This window comes from Nothobranchius furzeri, chromosome 15 (genome assembly GCF_043380555.1).
Source record: "Nothobranchius furzeri strain GRZ-AD chromosome 15, NfurGRZ-RIMD1, whole genome shotgun sequence".
Lineage (NCBI taxonomy): Eukaryota > Metazoa > Chordata > Actinopteri > Cyprinodontiformes > Nothobranchiidae > Nothobranchius > Nothobranchius furzeri.
In genome coordinates, this window is record NC_091755.1 from 28,199,145 (window position 1) to 28,213,362 (window position 14,218).

At 41.3% G+C, this 14,218-nt stretch overlaps 1 protein-coding gene across 1 annotated transcript in view; it reads right to left on the reverse strand.

The window, feature by feature from the left end:
* Window positions 1-14,218, reverse strand: part of LOC107372708 (E3 ubiquitin-protein ligase MIB2-like) — a 58,042-nt gene that overhangs the window by 21,717 nt on the left and 22,107 nt on the right. Inside the window, exons 4-9 of the mRNA XM_070544641.1 lie at window positions 7,041-7,147; window positions 5,640-5,834; window positions 1,266-1,408; window positions 853-969; window positions 668-772; window positions 103-265 (exon numbers count right to left, since the gene is read on the reverse strand). Coding sequence (XP_070400742.1) covers window positions 103-265; window positions 668-772; window positions 853-969; window positions 1,266-1,408; window positions 5,640-5,834; window positions 7,041-7,147 — 830 coding nt within the window. The remainder of the gene's footprint in view (window positions 1-102; window positions 266-667; window positions 773-852; window positions 970-1,265; window positions 1,409-5,639; window positions 5,835-7,040; window positions 7,148-14,218) is intronic.

Below are 14,218 nucleotides of genomic sequence, written 5' to 3' on the forward strand. Positions count from 1 at the left end.
GGCGCCTATATGAGAAAGCATGCAAAGCGAAGACAGTGCTGAAAGGAGGGCTGGAGCTGCAGCGTTTTGGGATGAGCCCCCTGGTCCCGGTGGAGGCCTTACTTCCAGGATTGATGGGGTTCTCAGCCCTCACGAGGCTGGCATCTACCTCCGCAGGCTGAGCTGCAAGGCATGCTGGGTTAAAAGTCCATGTCTGGCCTCCAAATGCAACTCGTAGGTCTCCATCTGCATACACCTTCGTCACCTTGCCGACCTGGCCAAGAACCTAGGGTAAACAATGACAGAAACCAGGTGTGAGGAGAGGGAAAGGGCAAATGAACAAATCAAGGATGTATTAACGCCCCATTTCTGTCCCTCTGACATTTTAAGTAATCAAGCAGTTAAATCCTAACTTTAAAGAGGATAACTAGTTTGCTTTAAAAGAATTCCAGTTAAATAAAATGACTGATTATAGAAAGAAAAACTGCTAAAATAAAGATGGCAAATAGATTTTTGTCATTTTGTAAATTTGTGAAAGACCACCCAAATCCCAAACAATTAATCCATCTAAACTACACTTAGACCCTCCTAAAGTCAAGTGACTTCAGCTTAAAGCTCCACTAGACCTGCATGCAGAGGTCGCCCTATCAGCCGACCTTTTAGTTAATTAGCCTATAACTCAGCATACAGGAATCATGCTGTCTGTCCACTCTCCATGACCGGCCTGCAGTCTCTTCACCGTCTCCATCTCCTCCAGCACTCGCACTAGTTCGCCAACTCCAAATGTGTTGACCTAAATAAAAATAGAATAAAAGCCAAAATATGAAATCAATCTGAATCAAAATCAGCGTATCCTGCTCTGTATTTAAGTACCTTTGTGAGTGCGCCTGGGTGGAGAGTCCAGCGGATGTTGTTGCTGTACTGGACCTGGACGCACCCTTGGTCCGTTATTCTACGAACCGTCCCAACCGTCCCGACCCGACAAATGTACTGCAAACACAAACAGAGCGTTTCGCCCTGGGTCTCCCCTCGGTGTGACTGTGACCTTATTATTCTCTTTAGCAGCTGCAATTACAAAGTTGGATGCTCAGCCTTCTTCTAAAAAGATTCGGTTTGTCCTAGTGGAGTGTTTTTGTGATTGTGGAACCAGAGTTTTGTTGAAAACAAACACATTTGTACACAACAGGCTTACTGATAAAAAAAGAAAGTTAATGAAATACTTCTACATTTTATAAAAAGCTAAAATCCTTATTGTGTTTTTCATCCGTCTGTTTTGCATTTCATACCTCAGCCACTTTGAAGTCCCATCCTCCGTAACCTTCCTGCATCTGTCTCAGGATGTCCACCTCTAAGAGACATTTCACCTTGTCTCCTTGCTGAAAGGAGTGGCCGTCAGCACTCTCCTGCCGCTGTAGCTCTGCGTGTTCTCCTGAAATCAGAGATGAGAAAGAGGAAGTCATATTGTGGTGGTAGATTTTTAGATGTTTTCTAGAACGTTTGTGTACCGACTCCCTAACAAGCGACTGGAATTGATCGAATTTTGGTTTGCCCCTTTTGAAATCTTACAACTTGATGGGGTTTTTAATTTTTCCACTGACAATGTTTATTATGAATTTTCTGTGTAAACAGAAAACTCAAAACACAAAAAGTTTGCATCTATTTGTTGTTCTCGTTGTCAATAGTTCCTCGTTTAATTTGTTCCAATGACGACTGACATCATGAGCCTCCATGTTATTTTGTGAGTTAACAGCTGAACATTTAGAGAATTGCTGTTTAGAAGAAATATTATGCAAAAATACCTTGTTGCATCCTTTTGTGTTGCCATGTGGGTCTCTAATGTCTCTTTAAACACTTGAAACACAGATAAAAACCTGTTCATCCTGTTTTTGTCAGATTTTGGTCTCGGGAATCATAGGCTTCAACAAGCCATTTCAAAATTTCCCCCTGTTGTGATGTCACAAACATAAGCATAGACACTGCCCCAACCAGTTGAAGCTTCTGCTTCTGCTTTGGATGTGGATAAGCAGCAGCTCTACTCCAAGCTCCTCCAGGATATCCGAGTTCCTCACCTCATAGCAGCCAATGAGGGGATCGGAAGGTTTGGCCAGTAACGGCTTAATTTCCTTAAAGAGTAACTAAACCCCAAAATAATATTTTTATGCTTATAAACTGTATAATTGGGTCTTTGCAAATGCAATCTTTCTGTTTCTGTGTATTTTTTGACATGTTTGTGTAAACTTGATTAAATCTATGATCTACAGTGGGGCAAAAAAGTATTTAGTCAGCCACCGATTGTGCAAGTTCTCCCACTTAAAATGATGACAGAGGTCAGTAATTTACATCATAGGTACACTTCAACTGTGAGAGACAGAATGTGAAAAAAATCCATGAATTCACATGGCAGGATTTTTAAAGAATTTATTTGTAAATCAGGGTGGAAAATAAGTATTTGGTCACTTCAAACAAGGAAAATCTCTGGCTCTCACAGACCTGTAACATCTTCTTTAAGAAGCTTTTCTGTCCTCCACTCGTTACCTGTATTAATGGAACCTGTTTGAACTCATTATCTGTATAAAAGACACCTGTCCACAGCCTCAAACAGTCAGATTCCAAACTCCACTATGGCCAAGACCAAAGAGCTGTAGAAGGACACCAGGAAAAGAATTGTAGACCTGCACCAGACTGGGAAGAGTGAATCTACAATAGGCAAGCAGCTTGGTGTGAAAAAATCAACTGTGGGAGCAATTATCAGAAAATGGAAGACATACAAGACCACTGATAATCTCCCTCGATCTGGGGCTCCACGCAAGATCTCAACCCGTCGGGTCAAAATGATCATGAGAACGGTGAGCAAGAATCCCAGAACCACACGGGGGGACCTGGTGAATGACCTGCAGAGAGCTGGGACCACAGTAACAAAGGTCACCATCAGTAAGACACTACAACGGCAGGGAATCAAATCCTGCAGTGCCAGACGTGTTCCGCTGCTGAAGCCAGTGCATGTCCAGGCCCATCTGAAGTTTGCCAGAGAGCACATGGATGATACAGCAGAGGATTGGGAGAATGTCATGTGGTCAGATGAAACCAAAGTAGAACTTTTTGGTATAAACTCAACTCGTCGTGTTTGGAGGAAGAAGAATACTGAGTTGCATCCCAAGAACACCATACCTACTGTGAAGCATGGGGATGGGAACATCATGCTTTGGGGCTGTTTTTCTGCTAAGGGGACAGGACGACTGATCCGTGTTAAGGACAGAATGAATGGGGCCATGTATCGTGAAATTCTGAGCCAAAACCTCCTTCCATCAGTGAGAGCTTTGAAGATGAAACGTGGCTGGGTTTTCCAACACGACAATGATCCCAAACACACCGCCCGGGCAACAAAGGAGTGGCTCCGTAAGAAGCATTTGAAAGTCCTGGAGTGGCCTAGCCAGTCTCCAGACCTCAACCCCATAGAAAATCTGTGGAGGGAGTTGAAAGTCCGTGTTGCTCAGCGACAGCCTGAAAACATCACTGCTCTCGAGAAGATCTGCATGGAGGAATGGGCCAAAATACCAGCTACTGTGTGTGCAAACTTGGTAAAGACCTATAATAATCGTTTGACCTCTGTTATTGCCAACAAATGTTATGTTACAAAGTATTGAGTTGAATTTTTGTTATTGACCAAATACTTATTTTCCACCCTGATTTACAAATAAATACTTTAAAAATCCTGCCATGTGAATTCATGGATTTTTTTTCACATTCTGTCTCTCACAGTTGAAGTGTACCTACGATGAAAATTACTGACCTCTGTCATCATTTTAAGTGGGAGAACTTGCACAATCGGTGGCTGACTAAATACTTTTTTGCCCCACTGTAGGTCTAAAAACGTCTTAGTGCTGCCACCTGTGGCAGAACAGCAGCTACTGCATGTTAAACTTGTGATTGACTGGGGCTGGAACAATTTTAAGTCATCGGTACAGTCTCCTACCACTCCCCCTCCCTCTCAGGATGGAAATTCCCCACACTTGGCCATGCCACTCTGTGCCTCCTGGCAACGCCCACTTTCATGGCATTTTTCAAATCTTGACTAGAGTTACATTTTCAGATGGTGTGCAGTCCCTCTTTAAAGAGGTCCTTCACTCATACATTTGATGCACTTGCAATGGACTCTTGTAGGAATAAATGAATTGTAAGTTGTAACATGACTACTATTGACTATGCTTTGCTTTACAATGTTGAAGTTTTATCTCCACAAGTAACACAAGCCTGGAGGACTTCTGCCGTGTTGAGGAGTTGCTAATAGGTGAGGCAAGGCAGCTTTTTTATATAGCACATTTCACACACACAGAGGCAATTGAATGTGTTTTCCATTAGCAAGAACATTAAAATCAACGTGACAGAAAATACAATTTAAAAACAAAAAGAAACTAAGTTAAAGTTAAAGGGTGAGCAAATACAGTGCAGAAGGTGCAGCATAAAAACATTTATTCAAAGGCTGATGAAAACATGAAGGTTTTCAATTTTGATTTAAAAGTTACTAGAGTTGGGGCACATTTGAGGTCATGAGGAAGCTGATTCCATCTGTGAGCTGCATAGGAGCTAAAAGCAGCTTCACCCTGTTTGGTTCTGACCCGGAGTTCTACCAGCTGACCGCTTCCTAAGGATCTCAGAGCCCTGCTGGGCGCATATACCTGAAGGAGATCTGACATGTATTCTGGCCCCATGCCATTGAGTGATTTATAAACTAGTAGAAGTGCTTTGAAATTGATTCTGTAGTTTACTGGTAACCAGTAAATGCTAATGGTTAGCTTTTACTAGCCATAACGTTCTCTGCTGTTTCCTGGACATTAAACCATCAACAGCCTTCCCCATTGCAAGTCAAGATGGGTGAGACCATGAATGCTGAGTGACAGTGTGATGTAGATCTGTCAGGGATTTCAAATCTGATCTGACTATTTTCTATCAGAAGCTAATGAAGGAGATAAAAAGACTATTTTCAAAAATACCAAAGTAGAAAAATAAGAGGTAAAAATGTGTTTCCATTGTCTCTTTAAATGCCTGAAATGGCTCCTTCTGGAAGGTACTGAAAATGTCAAGAATAAAACTGAGGTCAGGTTCAATGCCGATGCGTGAAGTGATCAGTCAGTGCCATGTCCTGTGATGGATCACACAGGGTAAGGTCTCATTTGTACTAATACCTTTACTTTACAACAATATTTAACGTTAGAACATCTCCTGAGCTCAGAAGCAGCTGCTTGACTTGTCGAATCCACCATTTGCCACAGTGCCAGCCTTGATGTGCAGAGTGGACTTTTTACCTCAACGGTGCCCTTTATTGGCTGGTAGATGTAAACATAAACCCTGTGTTGTGCATGTAAAAATAAATATTTGAATCTTTTAAATTAATTATAGTTTTTAAAGATCATACTGCACGCCTCTAAGCGCCTCGTGAAAGTGTTATTAAAAATATATGTAATTTTTTATTTAATTGTTCCATATTCAACCTTTAAGTTACAGTTAAAGAGAGAAAATTGTGACAGGAGACTAGAATTTATTAAAAACTAAACAAAATAATTAATAAAAAAATATTTTATAATCAAAATTAGCCAAGAAAATTGCAAATGGTGTAAGTCATATACGTCCTTAAGAAGTAGTAAACAGAAGTGCCGTCTCACCAAGCTTCGGTAGGTGATCCTTGTAATAGAAGCCTCCTTGGCCATCCGATTCATATTTGAGGTCTACTTTGCCTTCATGACCCATTGTGTAGACATAGGTGGTCCCGTTAGGCCAGGTGACCCAAGCCACGCTGCGACCAGACTCTGTGTCCCAACCGCGAATGTCCACTACCGTCCCAACCTTACTCTCCCCACCTACACACAAGTACACAGCAACAAACAAACAAAAAATATATACAAGAAACAACATTGGATGAATTTGTGGAAGAAAAAGACAAAATAAGGCGGTGAAATGTAAGTCAAAGAAACAAAGAGAAATTATTACATACATGAAAAAGGCAGTTGGTTTTGATGAATAGAAAACATGCAACAAGATTATAAATTATATATTTTAAATTGTAATTTAAAAAAATCAACTGAGCATTCTTATCAAGGAGTATTTTTTCTGCCAGAAAAATGTTTAAAAAAGCAATTAGGTTGCTTAATTGTTGAATAATCCAAACTAAACCAGTAACTTGTACCTGACATGGCTAATAAAGTCCCATATACACCAAATAACAACATTTATGACTGATAACCTATTGTAACCTCAGGGCTGGGACTTTAAAGGGATTAAAAGGACATTTTGACTAATTCGCTCTTAGAAAAAAAGGGAGCGCCGCTACTTTCACAGTGGCTCAGCAAACAAAAAGACTTATTGGCACTTGAGTTTCCACAAAAGGAACAATTCCTTAGTTCATTTACAATGAAATTAATATAAGACATTATCCAGAAAGTATTGATAGAACCTGAAGGGAAGGACATTATTCAACAGGACTGAGGCACATTTAGTCACAAAACGAAACCTGCTGACATTCAGAAGTGTCACAAGCACTCAAGGACGTAGCTGCAAAGAATGCTTTTCACTTTCTCCAAATCTACATATCAGAGTTAACGTGAAGGAGCTTTTCAGATGAAGCAGGAACCAGGAAGGAGAAGCAGAAAAAACAAGCTTGTTATAAAACAAGGACTCAGTAACGACACACACAAACAGGCTGGCACATCTGTGGGACAGACTCCGATGACTCACTGGCGCGCGCGCGCGCGCGCACACACACACACACACACACACACACACACACACACACACACACACACACACACACACACACACACACACAGTAACACAACATTATTCAGGTTAGTGAGGCGTGAGGTTAAAATGTTATTATGGCCTTCGGAGGATGAGGCACTTTGAAAACAGAGTTCCACACTAAAAAAAACAAAGCAGACATTGCAAAGATGGTAGCAATATGACTGAACAATTTGAATAAACACGCACACACACACACACACACACACACACACACACACACACACACACACACACACGCACGCACGCACGCACACACACACACACACCGTCCTGGTTGCCCCAGTCCCAGTCTGGTCCACGAACCACTTTAGCTCCCGGGAAGATTCCTTTGAGGATGATGCGAGGGAGGTTCTGCCTCGGTGTCAAACTCACTCTGCAACAAGAGAAGCAGCTGAATTAACACACGACTATCTGCAAGTGTGCAAAATATAACCCAAACCAAAAAACTCATACAGAGACAAAACTATAGTAAAAACAATGATGATGGTGACTATGACAATAGTGCACATGTATCACGTGTCCTTTGGATATGTCAGCAGAACAGGACACACAAACAACAGACTCAGTGACATTAAACCTGCTGAGGATTTTTGCTCTCAGAATACCAATGTGACGTTTAAAAGCCATTCACTGTTTAATGAGAAACCATAAACCCATCATATGCTTTCATATGAAACCAGGTGGACATCTGTTGAGTGCACCTACTGAAGCACGTTCACCACTAAAGACCACTAACACAGCTTTAGAACGTACCTTATTGTGAAGATTTGATCAGATCTTGTTGCAAACGAGCTACCTATTCCCATACTTGTGAAAATGCTCAAGCCCCAGCTTCCATTTTAACCAAACAGCTTGCTCACTCACTTAAAAGCTATTTAAAATCTAGTGTGATAAATAAAAAAAGCCTCTCTTTCTTAAAAAATCTCATAGACTTTGTTGTCCTGGCAGATCTCCCTCCTGTGCCGGAGGTTTTGCTGAACATCCTCTCAGATTCGTGGGAGCTACAGTAGAAGGCTGCAGTGCACTTGGCTTGTAGAGCCAACTAACAGTAAATCTCAGTGTGGGACTGAGCTCCTGACGGGTTTGTGCGCAGCATGTTGAGTCTGAGAGGAGCTTTGAGCTTAATCCTTAAACAGCAGAGCAAAGAGAAAGCAGGGCATCTTCAGGGAAGTCATAAACATCCACACCCTGTGATGTAAAAACATGTGCTCACATATTTACAAGCATACAGAGCTCCAAGCATTTGGAAAAGCTCAGGTTTATGTAAAACAGACATATTTTTAACAAGCAGGTTTAATTCCTGTTTACACGAAGCAGACTTGTTTTATATTTTTATGTTTTATCTCGACCAAATAACACACGACTGAAAGAGTTCTGCAGTGTGGTGAAGTTGCTAATGCTACTGGTTAGCTTTACTAGCAGAGGCATGCTCTGCTGTTTCCAGGATACTAAACCAACAACAGCCTTCCCCGTTGAGTCAAGATTGGTGAATCCACAAATGTTAAGTGACAGTGTGACACAGATCTTCCAGGATTTTCAAATCCTAGAGTTTGCCCATCTATTTTCTATCAGAAGCTAATGCATAAGACAGGTGTAGGAGACTATTTTCATGTTCAGCCTGCTTGAAAAACTCAAGAGTGACCGATTATAATCAGAAATAATCATTAAAAAATATTTTTTCAGAGTTCCACAAGTTTAAATAATACAGCTAGTTCACTGATACGAAACGTTTCCTAAAACTTGGAAACATTAAAAGCTTGAGAATGTAAAATGACAGGTGTCCCTGTTATATGACAGAGAAACACATGACCTCAGAGTTTGGCGTTTGTTTTTCACCGTAGCCTCTCTTCCAGGAGATCAAGATTTCTAATCCCACTCAGCCAAATGTCAGCACCGATCACAGAAAGGATCAGCCGGAGGGGGAAAAACAACACCTACTGACACACGGGCAGGATTGACAGTAAACAGAAGGTCCACTTTGGTGTTTAGTAACAAACTACTTGACCTACATAAGGGACAAGGACTAAAAGTGATATCTGTCAGCAAAACAAAGAGACTATCAGGTTGGGGGTTATGATTGGTATAAGATGACCTCTCAGCTTTCTTGCAAACATGAAAAAAACTAACAACAAAAATCGATTTGAGACAAGAACCGAGCAGAGAAATTCCAACTCGATCGTTAAGGCCAAAAAAATGTGGACATTTTACTAAGAACCAGCCTAAAATTAGCATCTAATTATGAGATTAGGCTGGATGCACCAAAAAAGCAACCACCGGTCAGAGAATGGAGGCAGTTTGATGGCAGCGGCGTATGTCGATGTGCTAATAAAGGATTAGGGCACCGAATCGGCCCGGGCCGGGTAGCGTAGGTTGTTTACATATCTGGGTGGCCTGGTATTTTTCCGGGCCAACCAAGGCTCATTCTAAGCCCTCTTCTCGAGGGGGTCTACTTCAGGCCGACCCGGCCCAACACGCCCACTCTCCACCGATTGGTCAAGTGATGTGTTACCCTGCCCTTTTATAAAATCTTCCTGCTCCTCTCCAAATAGAGGAGCAGCAGGTCTACTCTGAGCCCCTCCCAGATGACCGAGCTTCTCACCCTATCTCTAAGGGAGATCCAGTCCACAATGCGCAGACAACTAATTTCGACTGCTTGTATCAGTGATCATTTTGGTCACTACCCAAAGCTCATGATCATAGATTCTTCACCACGACAGACTGGTAAAAATGCCCACATCACTGCAGACCACCAATCCGCCTATCGATCTACCGGTCCATCTCTCCCTCACTCGTGAACAAGACCCCGAGATGCGTAAACTCCTCCACTTGAGGCAGGACCTCATCCCTAACCTGGAGGTTGAAACATACAAAAGTCAAATTGAACTCCAACAGCTGAAAAATGTATAAAATTGTTTTGAGGTTCACCTCCAGGAGCCAGATAGAGAAGATGGTACACTTTTTATGTAACAAGGGTATATAAAAACAAAAGTTGCTTAAGTACCATAGCTTTGCTGACTGACATATGTTTTCATTAATTTTCTTGTAGATGAGCTGACTGGATGAGTCAGTCTTTTATGGCACTTTGGACGTGTTTCAGATCATAAAATTCATTTATCTGAGAAAGTTAATTCATACGAAGACTTGGGCTCTATCGATGACGTCAACTCATTCACGAGTATCTTTTATTATTTATTTTTAAATATTTGAATTAGCTAAATAAGCTATGGGGACTCCAGAGTATGAGAGAGAATATTAAAACATTCACCTTTAAATATCAGTTTTTACATTATCAGCATATACGTTAAAGGCACAGTCTGTAACATTTAAATGTAGAATAACTTTAAAAATGTTTGATTTTGACCATCTGACACAATTTTATTAAAAAAAGTACATAATCTTTAATATTTCAATTTTCTCCTAAGTCCCTCCCCTGCCCTGTAGAGCTCAGCCAATATTTCTGCAAGCCTAACGCGTTGACCAATAGCGCTGCGTTACCACCAGAGGTAGCTGCCAATCATCGAGCACGAGCAGGTCTCAGCATGCACAACAGTGTCACGCGCCTCACTCGGCTTACTGCAGAAACATGGAGCAACAAAACCCCAAATTACCGATTCCTCGACTGCCTTCCACATCTCAAAAAACATTTAAAAAGTTTAAAAGCCCTTCTTCAAAAGTGGCTGCAAGACGTTTAAGACAGTCGAGTAGAATTTACATTGGAGATTGTTTTAAACGATGGAGAGATTTTCGCAGTGGTGGGCAGTCAGGGCCAGCAAAGCCTTCTCTGCTGGCCTAAACATACTCAAAAGCGTAAATGTATTTTTTTTCCTTTGGTAATTATTTTTAAATAAAAAAAATGTTTACTGGTCTATTTTCTTTATATCCTATTATAACCACTTGGCTGCGCTGCTTCCAGTGTTAAAATACCAAGGCTGGGTGTTATCCAATCAGATTTAAGATAGCTTGTGTTTTCAGGCAGATTAAGTCTGCCCTAGGCCTTCAGAATCAATCGAGAAGCCCGCTGTCCGCTGTAAGTGAACGGAGACGATCTAGTTGTGATAGCCAATCAGCTCATGAGTCAGCTTGGCCCGGGCCAGCTAGCTGGCCTCACGCAAAAGCTGACAAGAACGCATCCTGTGATTGGATAAGCAGTAGTAGTTAGAACTTTTCTAGCGGCATGAAGCAAAATATCAAAACTAAACACAGAGATTTGTATCTATAGGCAGCTATCGGTGTATTTTTGAACACATGATGGCTGAAAGAGGAGAAGAGACAGACTTGGTTGCAGATTAATTTGCCACACCATTTTCCAGACGGACCTTTCAAGAAAAAATGGATCTTGTGAGAACAGGTCGTCTACTCTGACTCCAACGCTAGCTGGCTTGTCCCAGCAGGGGAAAGGATTTGTTCGTCATTTTCAGGCAAGCAACTATGAACGGTACCCATGGCAAACAGCTTCAGAGAACCGCTGCTGGTTATTCTGCTGGGAATGCCTGTTGCTCGCATCAGATGGATTTGGTAGCATTAAAGCACGCTAAAACGTACGCCAGAAACACGACCCGACAGACACGTCTTTCAGCATTAGCCTCCATGTCCATAGAAAAGGATCCACTCATGGACCTGAAGTGCACGGATAAACTGTACAGAGCCACTGAGGTTTTCCTGAGGAAAGAAAGAAGGATGGATTTTATTTTCTAATGAGCAGGAGAGGAGGAGATCCATGCTGGACATTTATGTTGGTGAGTAGAAACATTTTATTAGTATTTTTTTATGTTTTGTCATTTTATTTTGTTAATAATCAATAAATGGTAACGAAATAAAATGGCAAAATGAAATTATTCTGTGTTCTGTTTCTATGCAATTTATATTGTGAATGACGTGGTGTGTGCAGCTGCGCCAACATGTTCAATTGTTTCGCGGTACAATTTTCTCCAAAACAAATGCAAATAATGTGTTTGCTTTACTTATTTATTTTATTGTCTCATCTCTTAAACCCGTCTTTCATTTCTGAGATTTGACGGGATCCGTGGTCAGCTTCCTACTCTCAACTGGGAATGCGAGTTTGATTTTAAAGACTCTGGAAATTATGTGTCTTGACCAGCCACTGGTGTGTGTGTGTGTGTGTGTGTGTGTGTGTGTGAGGTTTCTCCAGCTGTGATGTCCTATTGATGGTATTTTAGGTGTATTAAATTAGATTGGACTGAATAGGAAATCACTGAAGGCCCAGGGGTGGAATGCACCGCCCGCCACTGGATTTTCGTGATCTACACGGCCTGAAAACGGATGAAGAGTTGGCAAAGTATCTTTTGGACAGGTAAGTTATTTATTGTTTTTTGGATAAATTTACTTAAAATCTTTCTTTTACTGAAAGAAGTAATAGAGCAAACAAGCTTTGTATGCTTGGTGTCCTATTGGCTAATGTAGCATTAGCTTGAATGCTAAGTCGACATGAATCGATGCTAGTCGAACTATTTATGCTATATTTCGAATAAGTTTGAGTAACGAAAGGGGATTTTAGTTTTTTGTTTATATGGGAGCTAATGATTAGTGTGGCGTTTAACTATAGGCCATATCAGTGTATTGTTTTAAGCTCTTGTTTATAACTTCCCCATTAGCGGGGTTCGGTTAGCATCTTGAATACTGAATTAGATGTTTACACTTTCCTGAGCTGCGTGTTTGATTAAAATGAGTAATCAGCAGCTCATGTAGCACTTGTAGAAGTCTGAGGAGATGATTCAGCAGTTAGAATTAGGTGTGATTGATGAGGAACGTATCCAAAACCTTACGTTTCCATTAGCACTGAAAGACATATTGTGCTAACCTGGGTGGGCCACGTGTACAGATTACCGTCTGATTTTGTGGTCTTACCTACGTGAAAACTCCATATTAAAATAAAAGGAATGATAATCAGCTCATGCAGAAATCTTTGAAGGCTGGGGAGACTTGTTTTATTACAGTGGAACAAAGATATCTGTAACCATTTTTGGTTTTGCTGCAAGTCGGCGAACACTTATGAGTTTTTTGTAAGTACATTATTTGTGTTTTCATATAAAAAAAGTGAATGTAACTAATCGCCACATATGTCTTTTAGGACATGTGGATCGGTCTACTCCATCATGTGATTGGAGAACATGAGTGGTCTCTGGATCCTTGTCAGCATGATCCTTTACTAAGTGACAGAGAGAGAGACTGGATTCAGAAAGGCTCCACTCCACACAAAGCCCTCAGTGACATCATTCTCAGTGAACGCTGGCTGAAGTCCCAAAATATTTGAAATTCAGGTACTGTATTTAATTATAGCTATAAATAATAATATTATTGTTCTAAATGTTAAATTCTTGTTTTGGATCTACAGCAAATTTGGAGGCGTTTCACAACCATCTCCTAATGTATGCAAGCAAAAGATTCAGTTACATCCCACCTGTTTACGAGGCACGGATACTGCTTGCTGCACTGGACTACAATCACAACTCACATCGAGAAGTGAAGAGAGCAGATGGATCGATACAGTATGTATTTATTTATTTATATTTTAAATGAAACATACACTCATGAATTCATAATTCACTGGTCCAGTTTTAGTCATTTTTTTATTAACAACTTCCTCAGATGAACAACCACAACGCTCCTAACTGCTACATATTGGTTTAACAACATGCTGTCAAGAGGCCAACTGTAGAATAACAGAAACACCACATTTTCAATAATAGTGCCTCCAGGTGGGGCTTACCTAAATTATTTTTCATTTAAAACACTTTTTCAGCTAATTTGTTGTATACTACAAGTCAGAGCCCTGCACGGGCCTAAAATCTGAGCCCGTGTCCGGCCCGGCCCGAGGGGGTGGCGCCTCAGCCCGACCCGGTCCGAAAAGGTTTTCAGGATTCTCTGGCCCGACCCGAGCCCGACTTTTTTTTAACCAACTAAATGAAAACAAAGTGCGTCAATCCTGACCAATGTGTTAAAAGACGTGCAGGATACGATCAATTTGTTTTTCCCTCATTTACTGTCACGGAGATAACAGCGCAGACTCTGGTGGTAATCAAGTTAAATTTTATCTCTTTCCAACAATTTTCACAAGAAAACAGAACAGTCAAAAGCAGGGCTTGTGTTGACCGGATAGTTCCCGTATTTGACCGTTTATTTTGACGGAGAAAGAATAGAAAGAATTACCCCGACGCATGCAGACGTACTGACATTTTATTCTACGCACATTGCAGATGTAGCTAAATCACCCAAGAAAAGATTCCCATCTGAACATCTGAGCTGGGCCCTGCTCAGCGCAGCTCGCTCTCAGCGCATATGTGCACAGCGAGCTGAAGTTGTGGGGATTGGCTTGGAGCACGTCGCAGAACCAGAGCGCATGCGGGAAGGTTCCTCCCACTGAAGCGAGTGTTTTCCAAACCCGGTCTCTCAGAGAGACTTGTCACTTAGAAAATATTCCCTGATT